Below are 26,666 nucleotides of genomic sequence, written 5' to 3' on the forward strand. Positions count from 1 at the left end.
TTGGTTACACTACAGTTGCCTTAAAGCACTACTCCTTTTTTTTTTTTGCCCTTTTCCCAAATTGACTTCTGTTTTTTCTTCTCTCAAATTTATCTCACTTCCCTCTCTTTTTTTTCTCGTCCTCATCCTTTCCCCTTCCTGTACCGAACGAGCATTGTACAGATGGCGTGATCGAAGGTTGCGTGCATGCGAGTGAATATTAAACATTTAAAGTCAGCCTCAGCCGCTCCTCCTCCCTGTCATTGTCACAGCATCTGATATGAAGCTACAGTGAGACAAATGGCTCACTGAAATCTTGTAGCAGTATCAAACACTGCGTCACGAGTTACTTGTTACTCGTCATGAAGAGGACTTTATGCCTGAATGTGATTCCTGTTATGCAGTTTGATCCCTGCGAGACGAGAGCAGAATGCTTTATCGTTCAGAGTATTTCTAACTATTTAATTAAGGCTGTTTCCATTATTCTGTTTACAATTTAGTGTCAACAGTCTGAGTGCAAGTGGATATCTTAACATGCAGTGCGTGCATGATCTGCAAAGATTACCTGGAGTTTTGTGGTAATAGTATTGTGAGTAAAAGCCTCCTCAGTACTTTTGACGTAATATGCTTAAGCAGGCTTTGCGTACAGTAAAAGTGGAGAGCAAAAGGGAGCATGCATTTACAGGAAAGCAATCTTGAGAAAGACACTTGAGACTTTTTCAACATTATTATGCAGCACAGTCACCTCACTGCAAGATTGTCCTGGGTTTGAATCCAGTCTGGGGCCTCTCTGTGTGTAGTTTGCATGTTCTCCATGTGGGTTCTTTCCAGGTACTCCAGTGTCCTCCCACAATTCGAAGGCATGCAGTTAGTGGGGTTGGATTAACTGGTGATTCTAAATTGCCCATAGGTGTGAGTGGTTGTCTGTATCTATGTGTTAGCCTTGCGACAGGCTGGTGACCAGTTCAGATTGTGTACCCTGCCTCTTGACCTGTGGTAGCTGGGATAGGCTCCAGCCCTTCTCTGACCCTCAGTTGGATTAATGGAAGAGAATGGATTGGAGGATAATTATGGTCTTGAAGAGCATAAATGCTCATCTGTCACAGGTGACCCCCGACTGTCATCCATCAACTGTGAACACCAAAAACCTTCAGTGACGGAATAAAGGACTGAATGAAGAAAACATCAAACCAGTTGCTTGAAATGCTGTGAGAGCACAGGCATCTTGGAGGAGTATGATCATCAGTGCCATTTGGGAAGGTTCTTAGAAAAAGAAGAAGAAGATTAAAAATTAAAGGACAACAGATTGAACAGGAAGTCCCAAAACATTAGCCCGTGTCACCAACAAGGCTTTTTGGGGCCAAAGCTATTGACCTATTGGCACTCTGCATACACACTATTTATGAATCACAATGGGTTGTGAATAGCGTTTACACTTTCTCCTACACTGTAGTTCCTATAGTTCTGCTAAGTAAAAACATAAAAATCGCATTCATTTTCTCACAGCCAAAACAACCTAGCACAGGTGGCCCTGCACTTTTGTATGAAAAACATGTTGCAAATGCAGTTTCCTAGAAACATAAACACATTGTGTGTGAAGCACCAATGGGAAGTAGGATCTTAATTTGCCTTTTGTAAGTCAAGAGGAAGAAAGGCATTCTGTACAACTGTGCGTGTAAAACACATCAGTACTGACACACACATGGTAATTGCTCAATAGGACAGTATCAAAATACAATTCTTTAGAAGAATTTATGGGAAGTGTAGTTTATAATGTAGAAATACTAGTTCTGGAGACTGCTAATTATACACTTTCACAGTTATGTAAAAATGTCGAGTTATTTCCCAAATACAGTAAAACATACAACACTGGACACTTTATAAGATGCATCTTACTAGCACTGAGTGGGAGACTATTTTGCCTCCAGGACTGCCTTCATGGCACAGATTCAACAAGCTGCTGGAAACATTCTTCAAATATTTGTCGGCTGCAAATCTATGATGTGAATCTCCTGTTCCACCACATCCCAAAGGTGCTTTTATCGGATTAAAATCTCTTGACCGTAGAGGCAATTTGGATACAGTGAACTCACTGACATGCTCAAGAAACCAGTTCGATATGATCTGAGCTTTGAGTCAATGGACATTGTCCTGCTGGGAGCAGCCATCATTAGATTGGTCACTTTACGGTCACTTTTTTCCTGTTTTTTTATCTTTATTATCTCCAAAAACCTAATAATGAAACAAAACAAACTGAATAACCATTATTCAGTGTTCTGGATCTGTGGTATAGCTGAATGCTGGCCCTAGACCTTATTTTTGTAAATACATAGTGGATAATGGTGGAAAGCATAATAGGATTTCTTGTGCTTTACAGACAAACATAGGATGTGACTATGTGGCGCTTACTTGATGTACTAGCATGCACACAAACATGCACAAATGTATGTACACACTCAAAATCATCCTACTGGCTGATCCTCGTGTATCCCGTAATTCCCTATAAGCTATACTCTCCCCACAGCAAAACAAACACAAGCTTCTGGGGGGGATTAGAGGGAGGAATTACGATACTGTAGTTGGCAGTGGGAGAAACTAGTTCTTTCTTACCAGTATGTGTATTTGTTGCACAAAATCTCAATTCTGTTTCTGTTTGACGTTTGCTTGATCTGGAAAAGTTTTTTCCCCCTCATCCTAAAAACTATTGGGCAGCAACCAGCTTGTAAACAATAACAAGAGTATCCAAGAAAAACATTTATCCACTGGCCAAGTGCACATACTAATATAATTTTAAAAAGTCTTGATATTTCATGATTAATTTTAATTAACGGACAACCTCTAAAATACTATCACTGATGCTTCAGATTGTGGAGTGATCAGCCATCATAGTGGTTTACATCCATCTTTTATATACAGTCTACACTAACATTTACTTTTAAGTATGAAGCGCGTATCATGAAAGTTCCCACGGTGTCCCAGGACCCAAAGGTTCGACTTTGGCCAGTTTACCAAATAGCCTAATTGTTTCCGGAGTATCAGTTTCTGTAATTTCTGATATTACTTTCATTTTTAGTTCCAGTGCTGCAATTGTTTGTCTGGTGGATTTCCTCCATTCTTGATGCTAAATTGTTGTGTCCCATTATCTGCAACCACTTGAATTCTGAGTTTGGCCTTCAAGCCACTTATTATTTACTCTTTAAATCTGACTGATTTTTGGACAAGCAAAAAATCCAAATACCACATACTGCACTTCTACAGTCACATTCAAAGGAAGCGACGCTGAATGAATACCTATGATAATTTTAGTAGATGAGCATAAATGTTCAGGGAGTACTTTAAACCATATGTGCCAAGTAAATACAATTAACTGCCTGGATGGACTGGAGTCCAGCTCTTCTGGGAATCCCACAGGGTCGGGATCTAACCACAGCTTTTAGGTTACATCTCTTTCCCCTCATGTCCACTGCCTCTTTTTCTGCCCTCCACCTTTTGGTGACCGCCAACATTCCCCTGGCTCTAGCCCTCATCCCAGGCAGTGGTGAGAAATGGGGAAGTTTCCCAGATCGTGTGAAGCAAGTTGTCACGCCAACTTTGCAGCACATTAATCATACAGGGCATGTGGTTAGAGATACTCTGTATCCTGTTCTGCTGAATATTTATTATTAATTGAGAGACAAATCTGAAGGATGAAACCATATTTGGTGTGCGTGAAAAATTCAAAAGCTGCTAAAAAGACAAGGATGTTAACTGAACAGCAGAATTTGTGTTTTGATGATCCTAGAAAGAGCTGGAAATCATGAAGTCTGGTAAAATGACCTCTCACTGTACATGATTTCACATTAGCTCTGTGATGATGTTTGTCTGATGAGTGTAGCTAGGACATTTAATGTTATTCTTGCAGTAACTAAAAAAAATGACCACCTGGAACAAATTTTTCATATAAAGAAAAGATTTTTTAATAGATAACTCCCATTTGCAAAAACACTTAGAAACATTGGAAGACACTGCACATACATATATATACATACATATATATACATACATATATATATACATATATATACATACATATATACATACATATATACATACATATATATACATATATATATACATACATATATACATATATATACATATATATATATACATACATATATACATACATATATACATACATATATATACATATATATATACATATATATATACATATATATATATACATACATATATATATACACATATATATATACAAGCCATATTTATTTACGTTAGTAGAACAGAAACAAAAAAGCCTTCAAAACTGTAGTTTTTAAATTATTTGCGTCTTACAATAAATACAAATCCTCAAACATTTATTGAAATGAACACACACAAAGAGAGAGAGAGAGAAAAAGACAAATCCAAAACAGTGACACCATGTACAGTTGTGCGTGTCGACTCCAAAACCTTTCTGGATAGGCTGAACTTCAACTGAACTATTCCCAGTAGTGCAACTTAGCTTCACAAAACTGAGACTGACATTGATTTAATTTGGTGCTTTTTTTAAAAATTCACTAGTGCAAAAATACTGATGTGAACACAAGGTCCAATGTTTCGGGGCTGAAAGGACGACGTGAAAGGCGTCATAACCCGGAGGGGGGGTATATGAGCTGAAATGCAGAACTTGTCATGAACACTCACCTATGCTGTACAATATTACCTCCAAGAGAAGGTGCGACAGGAGTTTTATGATCTAAAATGATGACGTTTGAAAGATTTTAATTAAAATATTTTACTGTTTGACGATTAAAAAAACAGTAGTTACATCATGATTTCAGTTAGTATCACTTTTGAATTACCAGCCTTCTTAAACTTTGATCTTGTGCACTCTGAATTTCATCTTCCCGTTATCCTTTTTCACAAAGAAGCCCAGCAGCCAGTGCAAAGCAGCACACTCACAAGGTACCAATCAATGCCTTGCTCATGGAGACTTCAGCAGGACACACGCCACAGGGCTTGTGTTGGAGGTTTGATTCCCTGCTTGCTTCTATGTAATCTGGCTGATTGTAACATACAAAAAAAATATGCTTAAAGTTTAAAGCTTTGGCTCTACTGATAGTTTGACATGTTTTACACTATGCAGTATTAATTGGTCTCTAGTTTTCTGAACAGTTCTGCAGCAAGCAAGGATCAGTTTTTAAAACTTTCCAATGTTGCATCGAAAGCTACGCTTTTAGACGATTCAGAACACAAAACAAACGGGCATCAAAGAAGATTTTTCATGCATTAAAATATCCTCGAATGAATGAACAAGTGTTTTACGGTGCTTTAAGTATTATCTTGTGGCACCAATTTAACTTTGCTCACCCTATTTGTTTTTTTAAACTGCCCTGGCAGTAATTTAAAAGCATGAAAACATGCAAAAATCACCTGTTTTTCTCATACTCACTCGTCATCTCCCTTGAGACCAGCGTAGGCGTAAGTCGTCCCCTGTGTGCAAGGTTAAAAAAACCAAAACATTTCTCGACAGCTAAATCTTTGTTTCTTCCACAAAAGTCAGGTGTCCACAACATATTAAAAAAAATAAAATAAAACTGTGTTTCAAAAGTCTTGTCGTCGCTAAATCTAAAAGTGCTTGGAACCAGCTACAAAGTTTAATCCTTACAAACAAACGAATCTATGCATAAACTGGATTCATATTAACTTTGATTGTCACAACACTAGAACCTGAGCTTCTTCGTCAAACAGAAGAAGTATGTGACATCCTGGGAATCCCTTAAAAAATAACTCTTCTCTTATAATGCTGGTGTATGAAAACGATAAGACAAAGTACTTTAATGCACACTGATTTCTTTGCGTGTACAGAATATGTATGTGTGTGTGTTTGTGTAGAGGGTAAGTATCTGCAGATGTGTTGACGTGTCACTTTCACGGCATGTAAATATATGGACTGGACTTGTGGTGTCCTGTGCTCATCACGCATGGCATAACGTTCCTGGAGCCGACCATTATGGACTGGTTCATGTCATGGCCGCTCTCAGGCCACGGCGGCGAGTCTATGGGCTCCCGCTTGATCGAATGGATCAGGCTGTGACCTTTGAACTCGTAGGTGCCATGCTTGTTGTAGTCAGACTGCATGTAGGCCTTGTGTGGATCCTGTGAGTAGACGTGCGAGTCCATGAGGTTGACGGATTGGCTGCTGCATAGAGAGTCTGAGTGTGGGAATCTCTGAGGACTAAACTGACTGGAGTCATTGTTACTGCCCAGGTCTTTGTCGCACTTTAACAGGCGTGCGTTGGCGTTCCCGTTGTTCACTGCATAGTTCTGATAGTTACCGTTGTTGTACGGCGGGCTGATCCCAGCCTTCCCCCGCTGGCAGGGCGAATACTGTGGATCGTAATAATCAGCTTCGGATTTCAGCTGCAGGCCAACGGTGTGGTCATATAGGCCGTTACCATAGCGACGGTCAACGGGCACTTGGTCGCGGCACGTCCAGGGTCGGCCGTACGCGTCGCAGCCGTTCTCCGAATCAGAGTCGTGCTCGATCTTTATGGGGGGCATCTCGGGCATCAGTTGACCATCGAAGCATTCTCCGTAGCCATTCTCGCTCTTCACCAGGTCCACGCAGTAGGCGTCTGGGTCTGTGGGAATCTGGACGTTGCCGTACAGCTTGGAGACAAACACCTCACCACCTCTGCCGCTGTGACAGCTGGGTGAGAGACGGTACGGCTTCCCGTACTGGCCGGTCTTGTTCATGCGGTTAGAGGGGATGTAGCTGACGCCCTGGCCTGCCCTGACGGGTCCTGAGTTCTGTCGCGGAGGCCAGCCGCCACCCACGCCTGGGCTCAGACCTTTATGGGGACCCACGGAGGACTTGCAGTAGTTTAGGGGCTCCTCCTGGTTATAGTAACCGTCCGGGCGGAACTTGAGGTTGTCTTTGGAGAGTGGGGTCCACGGAGTGTGGTGACCTCGCTGGGTTGCACCAGGAGTGGGACAGGAGAGCCGGAGAGAATCTGCAGCATCACCCATTCCTCCATTGAAGGAGTGTCTCCGGAGGTGTTCTCCACGCTCGCTGTGCAGGGGGAAAGAGTGGAAGTGGAAAGAGAAGGAAAAAAATAGATCATTAGTCACAAAACAAAGACACAAAACTTACAAAGTTTTACTGTTTTTCAACAAAGTCCACGAAGAGCCATTCTCTACCCATGTATCCATATGGCAACCACTGCATACTCAATGTTTTTGTTTCTTTTCTGCCGAATGACTCAAAGCATAAAAATTCTAAGTTTGGTTCAATTTAGTTCACGAGAGGATCTTTCCAAAAGTGACTCATCTTTTCCGGGATGTGTCTCATCTGAAAATTGAGAACAGAGTCAACATCCAGAACCCCAAAGATCAATGATGGCCCGGTCTCCTAGTTTATAGGCAGCACAATGCAATATATCTTCATGTTTACACAGTGCAGTAGCTGAACCCGAATGTGTTCAGTAACTGCATGAAAGTCTTTTCAAACTGTATTTTCTTATGATTTTAAGTTTGAAATTCATCTTGTTGAACGCTGAGTAAGCGATTGATCGAAAAAGATAAAAGAGCTCAATTATATTTATAACTATTACAGCATTCTGATTAATCAGCATTCATACGTTAAATGCCTTTTCCAGTTTTTCCCGTACTTGTTTGACTTGTTTCTGTGGCTTTCTTCGTGCCCCCCCACAAAAACAATAATCAAAATATGTTTTTTCCCCTCTTCATCTTTTCAGTTTTTATATGGAAACCCAATTACAGTGCATGGCTACAGTGGTAATAACAGGGTTTAATTTGCGGTTCTGTGAGTGATTATTCAGGAATTCTAAAGGCAAATGTTTCTTTTTGTTTGTCTGCTTCCAAATACGTTTCTGCATTTTTCCTATCTTTCAAATATCTCTCAACCTGAGCACAGCACAGCTGAAGGTCTTTAATACAACCAAGCTGTGAGTGAGTATATTCTGTAGCATCATATGTGTAAAATGAGTCTTTTCTTAGCTCTTAGATTGTTCTAGCAGTAGCGACAATTTCACTATAACAGGCTCGCAAAGAAATGAACTAAGGGACATGTTTTCAGTGACATCTGCCGACTAGTGACACGAAATGACCAAAAAGAGAAGTATTGCTTTCTATTTTTTGTTATAATAGCCTGACGCAGTTTCACTGTGTTTCCTAGTTTTTAAAAAGTCTACATATACTCAGAATTTAGAGCAGAACCGGAGATCGTTGTGCAACAATAAAGTCAGCAGGCTTTCGGGAATCTGACTGTAAGTTTAATCCAAGTCATATTAAGTCTCTCTATATGGCAGCAGACCCAGGCGCTACATGTACTGTACATACTATACACTTAATTCTGAACCTTAACCCTAAGAATGGTTTAACCAATCCAATCTGCTGTCAAGTTAACCGGTTTATCGTTACATTATCCACCATGTTGCCTTGGATGATGTGTGAAGGAAGAAAGAAGCCTGAACAGCAGGAGGGGTGGAGGAGCTCTGCTTTACTGACTACATCCCAAGTCTTGGCCTCTCTGACTCCCTAAAGTTGTTAATGATGCATGAATCACAGAGGGCCTTATCCAAGCTGAGACGCGTATTTGCTCCTAATTGGCCACAGGTAAGGCGTCCAGCGCTTGTTTGGTTTGGTATCAGATCCTACTGGGTGAGGAGAGGGCTTATGTTTGTGTTGGTAACTGGGTCTCAGTGTAAATGCTTGTGTGTTCATAAAACTGTTGCTGGGCAATAAGTTGGTATCTGTGAAAAAAAGACAAACCTCAAAAAATCAATAAATGACACATGAGGGCTGGAGCAAATGGATTTTCTCACAGTAACTCCAAATAATTATGTTTCCTGTGCCCGTGCGATGTGGACCACAACCGAGGCAAGAGGTAATCTTAGGACATGTAAAGTGTATAATAACACAATAAACACGTCATCCCTTATGAACTGTGAGCTGCTGTGACCTATGGACTCTCAAATGTTGACCTTTACTCAGAGCTCCCATAAAGCCAATCAGTGTCGTTCTCTAGAGGCTATAACGAGATGCCAAAATGCATCAAACCTCAGTGTTAAGACTGTTAAAACACTTCACCTTTAGTTACTACATAGTACCCCTATTAAAGCAATCAGTGTCCAAAACTGTGACACAGTGTCAATATGCATCATCTCTCCTAACTTAGTTAAAGCTGTAAAGATGCTGCGCATGTGTGAGAATTTATTCCTTCTTACCCTTGCTCCAGTCCGGAGATGATTCCTCCTACTGCTCCTTTATTCTTTCCCCGCATTAACATGTTCTTCATTTTCATCTCCGTGATGGAGGGGAGCAGGAGGGGAACAGCTATGCAGAACAAAGCCAGCTGTGGGGCCACTGGAGCACCAGAGGCTGACTTCTTTTTCTGCCCATGGAGGAACTTCAACCGACCTTGGAACTGCATCGTCTGGAACAGAAGAAAGAAAGGACCCATCCAAAGGCCTTGATTAACATATAATACAATTACACAAACATCTAGGCTTTATTTTTCTGCCCTTTTACAAAGGCTTAAAGGTATCGACTATTATAGCGACCATTTTTATGACCAATCAGTGGCAAAGAGGTTTCATATTGTTGGCTAGGCTTCTGCTAGGTTTCTCCTCTTTTAATCTGAGTCACTGAACTGAACCTCTCTAGCATATCTGCACTGTTAGTGCCACTTTCAGACAAATAGTATCGGTTCCTATAAAGTCAGTTGTGCCGACACTCCATCCATTAAAGCTAAATTCTAGTATTTTATTTGTAAGCTTCTTGGCTCAAATCAGGAGGCATCTGTGTCTGTGGCATGCACGCGTGTGGTCTAAACATTTAGCTAGCCAAGCTTGTTAATGTTAGCTAACTTAAACCTGGTAATCCTCCCCTCAAGTCCAGTTTAACCAAGTTTAATTAGATGTTGTGTGCAGTGTTCAACATCTTGATTAAACCTGTCAGCTAACTTTTATTAGCCAACACTGGTGGACATTTAATTTTTGGCTAACACTGTGAAGGAACTGACTGACTTTCCTGTCCATGAAATAAGGCTGCTACTGTGTCTGAAAACACTCGTAAGTGGTCCAAATGTTATGAAACCGAGACTTTCTTGCCAGATTATTTGTGAGCAGATTGAGCACTGTGCGTTACATTACAAATTGTTGTGTCCTAACTGTAATTATGTTGACTGATGAGGAAAGCCTCCAACCAGTATTTCCTCACTACTTGGCTACCAGCATCTACAGTATATGTAGAAAATTGCCATCTAAAATTTCAGTTGTGCGGCCAGCTTCAGTGCAACCAGAGAGGACTTGGTGACAGTAAACTTGACTGACCCTGATGAAACAGTCCAAACCCATATTCTCGTTGCTCTGTCATCAGGGCCTTCAGCTTTTCCACTGCTGGTCTCCAAACCACTCTAGTCACAGCCATGAGGGATGAACCACGCTCATTCTCTGCCACTGTGGCCATGCACCCAATTACCTTATAATTCTGTCAATACACCTATAAATAACTGCACATACTACAATTATATGTGAAGTCTTGCGGTACCAAGGGGTTATAACACTTTTTATAGCCCTGGGTCTTCTTCCAGTGAGTGGGCAACCCCTGCTCAGTTTTTATATTTTGCGTAAACTTTAATGAACTGAAAACTGAAGTAACGTTGTTGGGGTTTTTTTGAGTTTGAGTTGGTTCAATTACTCACCAAGAATCCAGAGGTGCTGTCCAAAAGGCATCGGACTCTGGCTATGAAACATCTGTTGAGAAAGCAGGAGAGCTCGGGAGGGATTTCCCCTGCCTCTGGAGAATGGAACAGGCTGCTCACTACAAAGTCTTCACCTGTAATTTAGTAAAGAAATATGGAGAGGGTATGAGTAATACAATTTGTACTGCAATTTGTGTAATAATACAGGAGAAAACAAGATACATATGTATAAATATGATGACGTTTTAAATGACAACAATATTTATAGTTAGCAAATGACTGGGACAGACTTCTTTTTTGTATTTTTATTACTTACCTGCTTTTATGAATAATACACTGCTGTTTAAAGCATTTATCTGTCAGCACTGTATCAATTTTAATTAATGAATCGTTAAAACTGTTAATAACGCGTGTAATGTGAGACAGACACCCTTAAGATCAGGCTTAAAACTTTCCTTTTTTGATAAAGCATATAGTTAGGGCTGGATCAGGTGACTCCGACTCCTCCCTCGGTTACGCTGCAATAGGCTCCTGGTGAGCTTCCCATGATGCACTGAGTGTTTCTTCTTCAGTCCCCTTTCTCACTAACTATGTGTTTATATGCCTCACTGCATTTAGTTATTAGTTATTATTAACATCTGGCTTATTTCCACAGCTCGTCTTTGACCTGTCTTTCTCCCCTCACCCCTAACCGGTCGCGGCAGATGGCCGACACTCCCTGAGCCTGTTTCTGCTGGAGGTTTCTTCCTGTTGAAAGGGAGTTTTTCCTTCCCACTTTTGCCACGGGGGGTCGTCTACTGATTGTTGGGGTTTTCCCTCTATATTTGTAGGGTCATTGCCTCAATTTGGCACTATATCAATAAATTTGAACTGAATTGAATTGAGATTGACAGAATAGATGGTTCCTCTCATCAACATCATACAGATCCAGGAATAGAAATCTCAGCAGCTGACCTCATCACCTCAAACCTATTGCATTGTTCGATAATAAGTTTTATATGTTCCCATACTAAATTCATAGTGATCTACCCACCAGTTCCTGCAGCTAGCTGGTTATCCTGGTGTGCCACCGTCCCTTGGTGCTGTGGAGGACACATGGCCCAGTGGAGCTGGCGTCTGAATTCCTGACGGTCGTCTATGTGGATGTAGTCAAACACATTCTGGTGCATCACGTCAGTCTGTGGGGAGGGGATTCGGACTGGTTTGGTTAATCAGTTTTAATTTTTAGTTTTACATCCGGTTTATGACTTTGGACGACCGAGTTTTGCTTCCATTCTTGTAGCTGACAGCTGTTCGCCGCTCTCAGGGCTAATTCTGCCCCACCATTCCTGGGGAGGTCAACGCTATACATACAAAGTCGATGAAAGTCAGACAACCAGAGCACTCGCACAGTTACATACACATGCAAAAAGGCAGGAGAATTGCCCCAGTACAGTAACAGTCTTAAGGGCAGCTGCGGGGCCAGCGAGGGCAGCTGTGTTTGTCAAACATCGCGTGACACCAGCTCCCGAACGGCAGTCCAGCCCAGCTTTCTCTCCACATCCACACAAACACACAGTAAGTCGGGTTCCAGCCCGCTCTCGTCATTCCTCCCTCTCTTTTCCAGCAATAGCTGTGTTTTCTGTCATTCCATGACAGATTCCTCACTAAAATGTTCAACCTTCTCCTCTTCCCTCTCCCCCTCCTCCCTGCCCTCGCTCCATAATTTCCACACTGGTGGCACGCGAGGCTTTTTGATCGCCTGCCTCTGCAAACACAATCTGTTCCCACTGTCTTCGGCGAGCGCTTCGTCCTGTGGTTGGGTTCCCTACCGGCAGTCAGGCAGACAGAAGGATCGAGTGACTATTGTTTATGTTTCTTGTAAAAAAACTCAGAGAGGAAAAGAAGAGGGGGAGGAAAAAGAGAATAAGTGATATTTTCAGTGACCTTCAAAGGCTAACTGCCCCTGTAACAAATTGGATCAAAGGCCAGTGGAGGTTTTCTGCTCTTCTGTGGCGCTTTCTTGTGGTGCTACTTAGCAAAGCCATGTCTTTTCTTCTTTATTTCCTGTGGTATATTATGGATAAGTGTCTTTCTGAATACAGCTGTGGGCTCAAAATTATGTTACATGCTGTCAAAGCCTGAGAGGCAAAGCATGTGGCTTAAAAACAACTAACAGCTCCTTTGCAAGAGCTGAACATGTGGGAAAGTATAAAAGAATGTTTTCATGACAGTCTGAAAATACAACACGCGGATCTGTGAGTATTTAAAAAGCCATATTTTTAATGTAGAAAAATGCAGAAAAGCTGTCAACTACCCGTTCACTCCTATTCATCTTCTCTGTGCTCAAAGTCACCTGCATTTTGCTTTTCACTTCTAAATATGGCCATTGCTGACTACAAAGAACACCTGATTTGAATTCTGAGCTCAACCTTGAGCTAATGCTGATGATACATTCGTTTATCACACCAAATGCTTTGCATGCTGCAGTGCTATGGCTCACAGCCAAACCTGTTGCGTGGTAATTCCTTTTCTTTTTCTTTCTTTAAAATAACTGTTTTGCATGTACGCAATTTAACGTACTGCGGTGACTTGATTCGCTTGATCCGCTGCCAAGTGTCTTACATACAGTCACTGCCGAGATCTGAGCACACAAAGGGCCAGTTGTGATTCTACTAGTGTGAGCTGGTAAATTTACTCTTTAATATTTAATCAGCAGCTAACATGTCGCAAAACGGTCCCGGTCCTTCCTAACATGGATACGATTTTTGCTAATTCTTCGAGCACTTGTTGCATATTGAATGAATGTTGGTTTTTTTTGTTTTTAACTGTGCTGGTCACATGTGTTTATGAAAGGCAACAACTGGATGGCAGCAACTCGACTCAACGCTGGGATGGTTTGCTGTGAAATTCAGCCAAGGCCATATTCAGGTTCTGTGCAATAATCAGCTCAAAACTGATATTTTTTTCCATTACTTTGGTTTGATTCCTGCAAAATTATTGACATTAACTTTTCGCTCGGGTCTTTTGCTGAGCACGTGACAATGAAGCTGGCATAAAGTGAAACCTTAGCTAGCAAAATCTGATCATTTGAGTGGAAATTTATGGGAACAAAAAGCAGACGTTACAAAATAAAAAGCGTTGACTGAGCTGCTAAGACACACGTGCATACGCAAATGCCCCTTGGAGTTTTAATTTCCTTTGCCCGGTGGTTCCGTGCCAATCTGTAGACACACACACACCTATGCACATACTGTGGCAGGGCGTCTCAGACCACTTTGGGTTTCATGTCAATTTCATGGCCGCCCCTGTCTGCTTGTAAGCCAAGTGGGAGCGCTGCAGAAGAATGTCTATCGTGATGTGTGTGTATGTGTGTGTGAGAAAGAGAAGGCATGAGGGCAACAGGAGGAATTTTAACAGTGAAAAGCACTTTATTTATGGCTTTGAAGGAGAGCGATGATTTCAGCATCGAGGGACAGGCGAGCCCATGTTGACTTCATTCATAATTAATGACTGGCTGGGTATAGCCACTGGAAAGGAAAAGAGTTAAACCGTCGGTGACTTATCAGTGCCCGCACACACATAACAGACGCCCGCAGAGTGTATCTCAGGGTGAAACAGAGGTCTTCACCCTTCTGTGGTCCCCTTAGGTGTAACCTTCTGGGTTTACTTTGCCCTCTGAAAGAGTTATCAGGCAGCAGGAAGTCAGAATTAAAAGAAAGGCAGTTTACTCCGGATCCTAAACTGGATGGGATGGCAACAGAAGAATGGAGCGTACTAAAAACGGCAATTGTGACCTTGTTGAATAATGACAGCAATGAGGTCCTATGAGATTTGCAGATTCGTAACCTTAAGAGGGTTTGTGTGCTAAAACACTTTCATGGATGCTATCATCACAGATTACGAGGCCATGTGACCAGCTGAAGTACAAAAAAAGGCAACTCATACCTCATTTTTATATTTTATATATTCTGGCTCAAAGAGCACATTTCCTACTGATCTGTTGGAGTTTTGGCACACTGATTCCCCCATCTACAGAACAGTCAAGGCTTATCAGCTTATCTATGGATAATCATATGTACAGCGTGCATTTCGTTTATACATATTAAACATAGATTATACAATGTTTTCACTGTATTCGTGTTCAACTCACCTGATGAAATCCCAGATAGTCCACAATGGTCGAGGAAGCGTAAAAAACCATCCCGTCACTGCTCACCACCAAGGCAAAGCCTGTCAGAGACTACACACACACACACACACACACACACACACACACACACACACACACACACACACACACACACACACACACACACACACACAGAAAGAGAGTCAGGGCAGCTCGTGCAGCAAATAAACTCAAATGCAACAAACACACACATGACTTCTCTATTCTGTCTGTGAAAAGCGTAATACAGGTGTAAGAATATAGATACAATATAGTCAGATGTTCTAATTTGTGACCTAACCGTGGTTGAAGTTATTACTACGCCCTTAAAAAAAAGAATTTTTGCTTGTAAAACCTTTAAAAATGTAATATTCAACTTCTTTCCATAATTCTCAGAACAGCAGAAAAACTGTAAAAATGGAACAAAAGATAGAAAATTACAACACAAGAGAGGGAATGAAAAACAGATGGTTGTGTTACAGAGCGAGCCAAATAAAACTTAGTGATTTAGACTTTTTTCCTCATATTCTCTGGTTAAAACTGTATTTTTTAAAGCAGTTAGCTCGCAGATGACTTACGCGCCTATTTGCGCTCCTTTAAAGTTACACATTTCATAAGCTCGAAACTCTGATAATTAAGTCTGTTTGACTGGTACAGCTGCTTTGATTTGTCGTAGCAAACACACTGATTAAAAGCAGAGAAACTCCAGACACAAGCACACTTCTTCCCACTTTCCCTCTTTGCTCACACACCCATCCACACAAAGCTAGGGAGGGGGGATAACGTGTTTGGCCAGCGGAGGATACAGAGAAAGAAAATGTTAAAAAAAATACACAAATGGTATCTGTTAAATGAGGAGAGATGGACAGATGGAGAGGAAAAGAAAGAGTGCGAGAGATATATTTAAAAAAGGCAGCACATGAAGGAGAAAAGCACAGGAAGGAGACGGGAAAGAGGCCTTCCAGTGTGCAGTGTGCGCACAGCTGTGATAGCGTGACAACTGCAAGGCTACTTGACTTGCGTGACTGCTGCTGCCAGAGTCTGTCACCTCTATTTTACTGCGAGACTATGCAGGTCTTTCCTGGTGTGTGTGTGTTTCTGTGTGTTTCTGTGTACTTTATAAGGTAGAAAGCCCAGCTGCCCCTCACTTCACCCCAGTGCCCACTCCTTCCACGTCTCTCTCTGTCACTTACACCCAGCAGTGATATGATTGCCTTAGCGAGAGGCGAATGCTCACTGTACGCGCCCTGTCCTTACCTGTCCCATAAACTCCTCTCTGTGACCTCTCTGTGAGCAGAGCAATTTGCAGCCCTAAAACCTATCGGCGTAAAAGCCAAGCTGCAGCAAAGCAAAGCCTCTGAGAAAAAAATATTGAGACACTGACATGATGACATCTGAAAACAGTATATGAAAGCATGACGGCAGCAGTGGAGACTGGAAGATGGGTCAAGTCCTCTGTGGCATAGATGCAGATGATGTTTGACAAGTTTAACTGGCACATGTTCAAATGTCGGGGGGGTACACACAAACACACAAACACACATAGATGCACAACTTATTCCAGCATTCAAAACAGATGCAGATTAGTTGGAAATAAAGCACACTGATATAGCATCTTTCCTCTGATACTGGTCCTCACTCAGCATTTACTGTGCAACATTTGTACAAATTAAAAGTCTTTGTTACTCGGACCAGCATTTTTGGAGCCCTCTGGAGGGTAGCGATCAATCAACATTAGTGGATTAATATTTAATGTAGCTATGTAATGTATTTAGTACTTCAATAAACATCTGGGAACAACATGTCAATGCCAGATGTGATATATTTACGTCTAAATCCAACACCGCCAACGCAGTGTCGCGGCAGTTCATCAGATAGTCACAACATCTAATGTACTTATTCGGGTTTCTGGACATAATTACCCACCCTTATCTTCGTATCCCTGAAGACATTTTTTCACCTGTCTGGCCTCAGATGTCCTGATTCATGTCCGTGTACACAAAGTGAATATTTTCCGCTATTTGAAAGGGTGTCCCAGACGGGGTTGGCCTTGGATTGATCATTTGACCTCAGTTTGAGTCATGGAGTGACATTATTTATATTATAGAAAATGCTTAGCAGCACGTTAATATGAAACAATATTTTATTGATTATCATTAAAAACGACTTGTTGAGGGTGAGGATATAAAAACGAGTTGGTTACGTTTAGGCTGTGAAGCTGCGGTTAGGTTTAAAAAAAGATCCTGTTCTGGGTTAAAATACAACAGCTGAAAGCTCTCATTTCTTAGCAATAATAGTTTCAATGTCACGCTGACTGTCACAGAAAAATATGGCAATGCATGACCATGAACTTGAACAAACAGATTGCTTTTTCACGACTATTTCACATGTAGCTATAAAGGTCTCAAGCATGGATCACTTGAAGGTCTTTGGATCATGTGTCCAAAAACTCATGAAAACATCCTAAGCATGCTGGAAAGCTAGGTTGACTTTATGAGGTCGTACAAGGCCATAAAAAGGTCGACATTTACATGTAAGGTTCATTTAGATTTATTTAGCCCATTCACCTTTCCCCACTCCTCTTCCAAGTCAGTGAAATGCCAGTAAATTTCTGCAACCCAAATTCTTTACAAAAGGACTTTGACATTTTTATTCTTCTGGAACAAATAGGCCCCAGACCTGTGACCTGAAAGAGTATGCACAAGCAAAAAGTGTATGTTCTAAAGCTTTAATTAGCTTTTTTATGCCTGGCCCTGCAAATTTATTACAGATAAATACAGTGCATTTGTTTTTTACATGTGCAAAACTTCAAGAGAACATCCGTCATTTATGCTGGAATAGAGCAGCTTATTTACTACATTTCCAGTTAAAGAGCTGGAAGGAACATCAGAACTCTATTACTCAAAATAACAATTAGTGTTTGGTTTTATATAAATAAAACCAAACACTTTATATGAATCAGCTAAATACATCTAAACACTGCCTGTTCTTCTGTTGTTGTAAACTAGGCAACAAAAAAAAGTTCCAGAAACAGAAATACTGTTATGATATTGGCTGCACTGCCTCATGCTGTTTTTGTGTGTTTCTCCATTCACATTCCCCTCAGTTCCTTGCATACTAAAGCCTTTAGGTAATGGAAACAGGCACCTGCTGCTGGCCTGCTCCACCACATATCTGCAACCGCAACGCCCCCAGCTCTCATAACTGGCCCTGGGAGACTAAAAGCTTTGACTTACAAATCTTAAGAGGCCCTTTGCACGCAGAGCCCAAAATAAAATATATGTTCGCTGGACTTGGAAGCAGCAGGGGAGCTGTAGGGCGATTGGGGCGGGAGAAGGATGTTAGTGGCGGGCATGGCGTTATTGCCTTGTATCAATGTTTCAAAGGAGTTTCTTTAGTTTTCCTGCTGTCTTGTGTCGACAGTGAGAAATGAGGGGAGGTCGCAGCAACCGTGGTGATACACGCAATAGGGTTGCAGTAATATAGGATCGTGTTGTATTGACTGATAGTTAGAAAACTTTTGATAAGCCACTCAAACCAGAGTCACACATGACAAACATTTTTCATTAAAAGACTAAAAGAAGTGGTCTGTCCATCAGTCCACTGCGTTACTTCTGACTGAAATGTGTTAAAATGATATAAAGAGTTGCCTTTTAATGCGGGAAATGTAAAATATTAAAGACTTTGTTAGTATCTTTGCTTCCCCCTTGAACCTCTTTTGAGTCTAAACAGCCATTACAACACATTTTCGTCTATTAGCCTTGGTAAGTGTTGATAATTAAATATGAAAAAAAAAACATGGATGGAAATATGTTTAAATGTCCAAAAACACTGCTGCGGCACAACACGGCACAACATCGTCCTCATGTGAATTCAATTTATGCAATAAATCCTGCAACTTCCAGCACATTCGATCTGCATCAATCTCCAAAGAATTGCCTTCAGACATTTGCAAACACAGTTCATATGCAAACAGATAAACATGTACAAACACATATGCGTACAGACAAAGACATGCAATCTCCCCCAGACACACGCACACTCAAATATCCGTCTCTTCCCTCTCTTGGGATCTCGTCACCATAAGTAATGTGCAGTTTGCTATGAGGCTCCGCTGCAGGTTGAGTCACGCAACAGGAGGCAGCACATCACTACGGTCAATCTAACCTTTTGTTTCCTGTCCCACTGAGAAGCCTGACACGTTAACAGAAGCATCAGTGGATCGCTTCTGCACTCCGAATGAAGATCCGTGTAGTTTTTGTGCGATAATCTCTGTCATAATTTACTGCTTGACCGAGAGCCATGGGAATATTGCGTGGAGGCAATGACGACCTAATGCCCGAGCAATTCCCATGTAGCGTATGGCTACGTGCGTTTAAACGAGTCACACAAACGGCTTGTCACATGCTGTTTGTTACTCCACGCGAAATAAATGCCCTCGTAAAACGTGCTGTTAAAAACCTGATTAAAGGTCTCGGGTCAAGTGAGTGCTGAACAGACCTCCTATGTTCTCTGATAAATGTCGACAGGCTTGACGCCTTCTCGCTCTCTACTTCTCGCTTTCTCGTGCTTTCGGCCGGAGGTCCGACCACACACAGAAGCACACTTCCCTCGGATGCTCAAGCCGCCAACATGTGAGAGTCCCCACCTAATTCATCAGCTCTGACACTCCTGTCTCACCCATATGTCATGCAACAGCACAGCCCTGCAAAGAAGGCAGGACCAAAGGGCAAAGGGTGCGCACACACACACACACATGCAAACAAAATCCCCCCATGTCCCAAATTCCCAATCACTAATTCAGAAGCAAATGTATGCAAACCAGAACATGGCAGGAAAATAAGTGCCAACCAAAAGGTAAAATATGGCACATAGTGTGGTAACAGTTGATATTAATACAACTGCTTTGGTGCTGTATTTACAGATGTAGCATGTTAAATGTTCCACATGATCGCCACACATACAGACAACACCCATGTGGTTTCTTACTTCCAGGAGGAGGCTGCTTTCATTCACGCCTGTGCCCAGTGGAAGGCTCTCTTTCCTGGGTTCAGGGTTAGAGGATGCTGTGCTCATGATGTGCTTCCTGCTGGTCTTGTCTTGGCTCGCTGTAAAAAAAAGAAAAAAGAAAATGGGTAAACAGGTTGGCACGAAGGACTCGCTTTTGTTTAACACAATAATCCAAAAGCCACCGGTCGGTTTGAGAATGTTAAAAATGAGAACAGAAGAGGTGGAAAGAACATCCCCAAACAAAACGAGAAGATCACACACGCTGGATACAGCCCTGATTTAAATGTATCCTTATAGGGTTATGCGCTCATATGTGCTGTTGAAGGTCTGAATTCTTAACCTAATTCAATGCACATTCAGAATACAGAGCATATAACAAGGCCTGTGTCAAAACAGGAAACAGTTGACTTTAATAACAATAATAATTCTGTTTTCTCTGATGTGGCAGCGAGAGAACACGACCAGCACTCAGACATGTGGCCGACACATTAACCGTATCGGTCTCCCTTTCTTAGGCGCTGCACTAATGCCAGGTATTACTCTGCGTGGTTGGCTGGTCTAACAAGACAAAACACTGGAAGATTTCATGACTTTAGAGGATTTCTTACACACGATACAGCCACATGCACATGCAAATCTCACTGGGCTACAGAAAGCCAGGCCAAAAAAAATTGAATGCTTTAGCGACATTTGAATGGGAAGTGGTTAACCAGACATAGAGCATTCACTTGTGGATGCTCATGCTCTCTGCTTTTACTGAACTGTGCAACAGGTTCTCAGTCAACAATAACAAATATACTCAGCTGCTAAAATAAGAACATCTTGTCTAAGCAACCCCCTGAATAAAGCATCATAGTTTTTTTTAAGTTGACTTATGCAGTTGCAGTTGTGCAGTTTTATACATTAAAGCTGATTCGTACTACATCACGAGAATAACACAATTACATTTTGTACTATTTCACATGTTATAACATAGAGGCACAATATGACAAAGTTCTTTGTGCACGAAAGTGTCGTTGACGAATAAGTAAAAGCCTTCTGGTTCCAGTGACTAACTAAGCCTGACCTCTGGCCTCTCTGTGGCTCACAAAGAGGGCTCCTACAGGCCGACAATGTAATGAGCGGCCATTCAAATCTCTCGCTACACTGTCTCGTAACTAAGCACAGTTTTAACCTGGGTCTTCAAAGGTGAAATATGCCACCTGCATGCTTAAGCCCATGCAATTAGCTTACATGACTGTGGCATGTCAATTCGTCACATGTGCACACGTGGTGACGTATGCATTGCGTGTCGAAGGCATGTTTGCGTGTTCCTCTCACAGGCGTGCTGTCAGGGAGCATGCAGCTCACTCCGAGTGACCGGCCCTTCACTCCATCATTCATTGTAGCAGGCACGGATTAGTCATGCCTGTCATATTAAGCAAACTGTGTCACCACTGACTGAGGCTAGGTCACTTGCAATACCAAATCTCTCTCACTAACAGATGCACACACACACACACACACACACACACACTGAGAGCATATAAATCTATACATCTACTGATGCTTCATATAGCTCCCACCCCCACTGAGTAACCTCATTACAGCTTCCATCCTCCCCCCTCCACCCCATTCGCACTCCTTCAACTGCCCTCCTCCTCTCTCCACCCCGCCTTTGTTTCAGTCCATCGACGACTGATTTCACTGATTTTGTTGGAGCAGTTGGCGTTCTCTTGAATCCACACTGAAGCTTGCAAACCCTTTTTTTCTGCGCCCGTACAGTTTGTCAGGATGAATTTCTTTCACGTGCAATAATTCATTCCCCCAGTTGGAAAAGTAGGTTTATTCAAGCTGTACGAGGAAATAAATGCCCTAACGTGTGCAAGCGCAAGAGCTTTGACAGACAGCTACATTTTTAAAAAGCCAGTAATAATGTTAAGTATTTTGTCATCACCTCTGCAGGTGCAAATGCATGCAAACAAACAGACTCAGACAGTCACACACGCGAACACACACAAAACCCATTCTGTCCAATCACCGCAACATCATCCAACCAGTGGAAACCACTGCAGAGGGAAATGAATCTAATAACCGTCTTTATTTTCCTCCTTCAACGCCTGGTGCATTTTTTTGTTTTCTCTCTTACGGCAGCTTTTTGGAGAGGATGCAGCGTCAGGAAAGACAAACATACGGGATGATTAATTATCGGCACCGGTACTTCCTCTGCCAACAATACGGGCTTTATTCATCGCCGCTCATGTCTTCGGGTTTGCTTTTCTTTGCCTCTATTTTCTCCCTCTCTGGTCGAAAAAGGAAAACAGAGTAGGTAATGGTGAGGCGTTTATGTGCTCCGCGTGAGGACAGGGTGTTAAGTAAAAAGTGACAAGTAGCGGGATGTAGATGGTGCCAAAGGGTGAGGCTGAAAGTGTTTAGCTCCTTTTTAGTCAGCACCGTCTGTCTTTCCACTTTCACTGAGAATCTCAGGACCACCCGCCAAACACCGAGCATAACACAGCATGACTTCATTTTCACAGTCTAAGGCACAATTGTCTCAGCACTTCAATCACCAAACAGAACTTCTGGGATGACTGACGAGAGGAGCTTATAGTGATATTAGATGCGTTGATTTGTCGCAATAAACTAACATTATGAGAAGCGCTGTAATTCAGAGGGAGCCAAAGGACTTTCACAAAACTTTGAACAACCTGCTGGATGCCGCCTGTAAGCAGAGCAGAGCCCTGTGTGGAGCAGGTATTAACTTAAACGGCCTCTAGGGGGTGAGGTGAGATTTGGCACTGTAGCAGACGGATGTGTAGAGCACAGGCTCGGTTTGTTTGTCTGTTTTCAACTGCTTCTCCTCTAAAGCCACTTCCTCCTGTAACACCACCAAGAACACCTTAAAAAAAACAAAACAAAAAGAACAAAAAGAGAGAGAAAACAGAAAAGAGATAAAAGAAGAGGCTGCATCCAATAAGAAGAAAAGACAGGGAGAGACAGTTGTTTCAGCAGAGGGGTGTAACGTTTCTGAGGGCTTGACATGCTTTTTTTTTTTTTTTTAATAATGGGAATAAAAGACAAAAAAATAGTTACAAATTGATGCCAAATGCTGAATCAAAGATGTCACGACATTATGCTTAAAATTAATGCTGCAGAAGAGTTTTTATGACTATGCAAATTTATGAATTGCTTCAAGTCATGCACAAGGGTTGGTCTACTTTTAACATCATGTTCCTAAACAGAGCAATGCGCAGTGAGGAGCGAGTAAGTGTTTTTACACGGCTCATAGACACGAAACCAGCAGGCATCCTGCTCCAAGCTGAGTCAATAAGGTGGTTATAGCTGCTGTTTCTGTAGTTTTTCACTATGTTACATTTAAAGTAAATGTTAGTAGAAGTTGGTCCAGTCAATTTTAGCGTTACGTTAAAGCTGTTGTAGGTAACAATATACACAACTGTTAAAATTAGCTTGACTAACTATCTACAGCAGATGAACAGTATCTGAGAGTCTATAAAAATCCAGCAAAGATCTGACACAAGACATAAGATGTGTATCTGGCCCTTCAACCGGTTACTGAAGCCTCATTAAAAAGGGTTTCAGTGGAGGGGCGGATGTCAAGAAGCCATTCTTAATGACAGAAAACAGGGAGAATACACAATAGCTGGACTGAAAACCAGTAGCAACAGATCTGATGGGAGTGATGAATTCGTGGTTTTAATCTCTGTTTCAAACTGTCATCAATATATACGCAGGAAGTCGGGAGAGATGTACAACAGTGAGTTTTTTCAGCCATCTGCAAAGCACGGCAGAGGTGCTGTCATGATTTGGGCCTGCATTTCAGCCACAGGTGTTTGAGAGCTTTTGAGACCACTGTGCCACGCCATCTGGAGAGCATGTGATCTGCAACAGTTTCATTTTTCAGTATGACAATGATCCGAAACACACCGTCAATGCAGCAAAAGCATACCAGGATAGTGAAACACTATCACGCACAAGGCCTCCCAAAAGCTTGGAGCTCAACATTATTGAAGCAGTGTGGGATCATCTTGAGAGAGAACAGAACAAAAAGCAGTCAAGGTCCAAAGAAGAAGAAGCCTGGAGAACTATTCCTGAAGACTACTTTACATTAAAAAAGTTACAAGAAAGCTAAGAGGGTTCAGATTGTGTTGAAGAATAAATGTGGTCGTACCAAATATTGACTTTATAGCCAGTATTTTTGCACATTTCACTAAATCACTGCACCTAGCAAAGTATTAAACGAGAGATACTAAAAATATTTATTCATTATTTATAATCAATGAAAAAAAAAAACCCCAAGAAACTCCCAGCAAACATCACTGAAAAGTCATCATCTATCAGGTAAAATCTCATTTCTGGTGAATGGCAGGGACACCTACACCCATTCGTCTCTGTGCGCCCCTCATTGGAGTAGCAGGGGTGCCATCTTTTGGCAGCTGATCCACGGCTGTGCCAAGAAGAGCTCCAGACATGAACATGGGAGCGCAGTACAGCACAGCAGTTCTTCCCCTCCCACAAGGCTTGCGTGAGTAGAGAAAACTATGTGTGTGTGTGTTTTCATATGTGTGTGTGGAGGCTGGGTTGGCTCACTGCCACCTCCTTTGCCTATTCCCGCCCCCTTCCCTTAGCACTCTTCTCTCTCTCTCTCTCTCTCACTGCCGGCACAGGAAATCCACAGCAGAGAGAGCAATACTAACAGAGAGAGAGAGGCAGCGCGAGAGAGAGAGAGAGGAGCTGGCTGATCAAGGGCTGGTTGTCACGCGAGCGAGCCGTCTGTCAATCTCCCCCCCTTCCTCCTGACAGACTGCTGGCGGACAGCCAAGGCCTTGCGTGCAAGCCGACGAGCCACATTAGCCCATAAAGAATTTCATAATAGCAACAGCTGTTAAATATTGATGACTGCTGGCAAGCGCTCAATGGCGCTCTGCAAAAAGGTTAAGCCTCCTCTGTAATGGAAGCTAATACTTCATTATGCCAGAGATCAAATGTCCGGATCTCGCCTCGTCTAAATTTGAACTTTTTTTTTTCTCTTGTTTTTGCAATAAAAAAAAATAAAAAAAACACAAAAAAGGATTTACAGCTAGAAACGTTTTGGGGCATTTCCCTGCTGTTCTAAAGACAAACAGAAGCAGACTTTTCCACTGCTTTTAACTGCAGCAGATGAGGAAACATACAGCACACTGACTCAATCATCCCACGTAACAATATTAACTTTAAATATGAGCTTCGTAAGCTCACCGATATTGTTTTAGATGAATGTTTTGGTTCCCCTGTGACCTGCTATGTAAGATTACATTTAAATGAATGGAGAGATTTAGAGCGACTTTCTTTGTCTGTTAACAAAACAACAACTACAAACAGCACGTTTGTTGGAGGCAGCACAGGACTCAGAAATATTTACCTTTCAGAGGAGATTATAATGCGAGCGAGTAATTTTTATTTTCCTGGGGGAGCATGCACATGTACTGTAGTTTGAGCAGCTAGGGGGAAGCCTATCTCTGAAGCAGGAAAAAAACAGAACCCTGATTCCTGAATAGAACGTAAACAAAGGCCTTGGTTGTGCGCCTAGATACTGAAGCAGAAGGGAAGTGATATTATGACAGAGCAAATGGGATCACACAGAAGAGCACAAGATGTAAACTCAATTGTTTCCACTTCTCTGTTTTGGTTGGCAAGCAGTCGCCACACTCTACAGGAGTAATACATCTCCACACATGAGCCTTTGGGCAAAACATACTTGCATGGTAACTTCTTCACTACCGCTACTGTATGTGGCTCTGTCTGCATGGTGCACCATAAAACTGGCGCCACGCACCTTTTCCTTGCAAACACACACACACACACACTGGAGAACTATTATAGCGATCATAATTTGAAAGTCATCTAATTGCTTCTATAAATAGAGGACATGACTGATTGTGGCGCACATGCTTTATATGTGAGCGCGATGTTTGTCTGCTGGGAAAATTGCTTTTCTGATGAATCCGCTGAAATGAGCGACGCACAAGCGTAGCCAGCGAAAGGGCTGTCTAAACACTCCTAAATTTGGCTCGTCAAGCCCTAGGAAAATTAACCGCAACATCAGCTCAATGTGGTGCAATATTTATACAGACAATTAGAAAAGCTAACAGAATGCAAATGGACGCAGGCCCAAGGAGAATGTGCTTCGGCACGAAACGACGTGCTCTCTCTCCTCGCACGCACACGCGCACGCTGCATTCAGGCATGTGTCGCGTGAGATGAGCCAGTTATGCAGGAAAGCTTTTTATTTGACTGTACCCAAATGAATGCAACAGTGTGTCTTCTAATTGAAGACAACAAGACGCTGTAGTTTTCCTCCCGGGGCCGGCGATGTTCCACCAGCTAAACGTCGACCCTGGCCCTCGGTAAAGCTCCACGGGGTTGAACTCAGGATATAAACTCCCTCGTGAGTCACACAGTATATTCCAGCAATAAAACTGCCAAGAGGCAGAATGACAACATGTGTGTGAGCACTGCATGTACACAAACAAACAGACACAGTACAAGTGGATTTAGGAGGGGAAACCTCACTATAAGGCGTATTGTCTTTTCCCTTCAATTTGCTTCCTTTGCTTTGCTGCACTACTGTAGGAGGCATCAGCTCTTGCACGCATATACAGTATGCGTTTTGCATGGATACCCTATAAATAGCTGTTCCTTGGATTCCTGTTTTGATGAGGATGGTTGTGGCCCGCTGCTCTCTCAAGGAGCTTGTGGTTAATAAAAGTTGCATTCAGGAACACCACCTGGCCACAATAAAGCACAGGCCTCCTATTTTTGTACTCGCAAAATCTCCGT

General features: G+C 42.2%; 1 protein-coding gene across 2 annotated transcripts in view; it reads right to left on the reverse strand.

The window, feature by feature from the left end:
* Positions 1-4,240: 4,240 nt before the first annotated feature.
* LOC146566843 (uncharacterized) overlaps positions 4,241-26,666 on the reverse strand; it is a 63,227-nt gene continuing 40,801 nt past the window's right edge. For both annotated transcript variants that reach the window (XM_085286347.1, XM_085286345.1), the window contains 6 exons: positions 19,830-19,948; positions 14,823-14,912; positions 11,724-11,868; positions 10,691-10,824; positions 9,213-9,421; positions 4,241-7,036 (listed from right to left, as the gene is read on the reverse strand). In XM_085286347.1, the coding sequence (XP_085142473.1) occupies positions 5,893-7,036; positions 9,213-9,421; positions 10,691-10,824; positions 11,724-11,868; positions 14,823-14,912; positions 19,830-19,948 (1,841 nt within the window). In that variant the 3' untranslated portion in view covers positions 4,241-5,892. The remainder of the gene's footprint in view (positions 7,037-9,212; positions 9,422-10,690; positions 10,825-11,723; positions 11,869-14,822; positions 14,913-19,829; positions 19,949-26,666) is intronic.

Source organism: Mchenga conophoros, linkage group LG9, assembly GCF_057382185.1.
Source record: "Mchenga conophoros isolate Kocher_MC1m ecotype Shallow Benthic linkage group LG9, M_conophoros_male_GT1.1, whole genome shotgun sequence".
Classification (NCBI taxonomy): Eukaryota; Metazoa; Chordata; class Actinopteri; order Cichliformes; family Cichlidae; genus Mchenga; species Mchenga conophoros.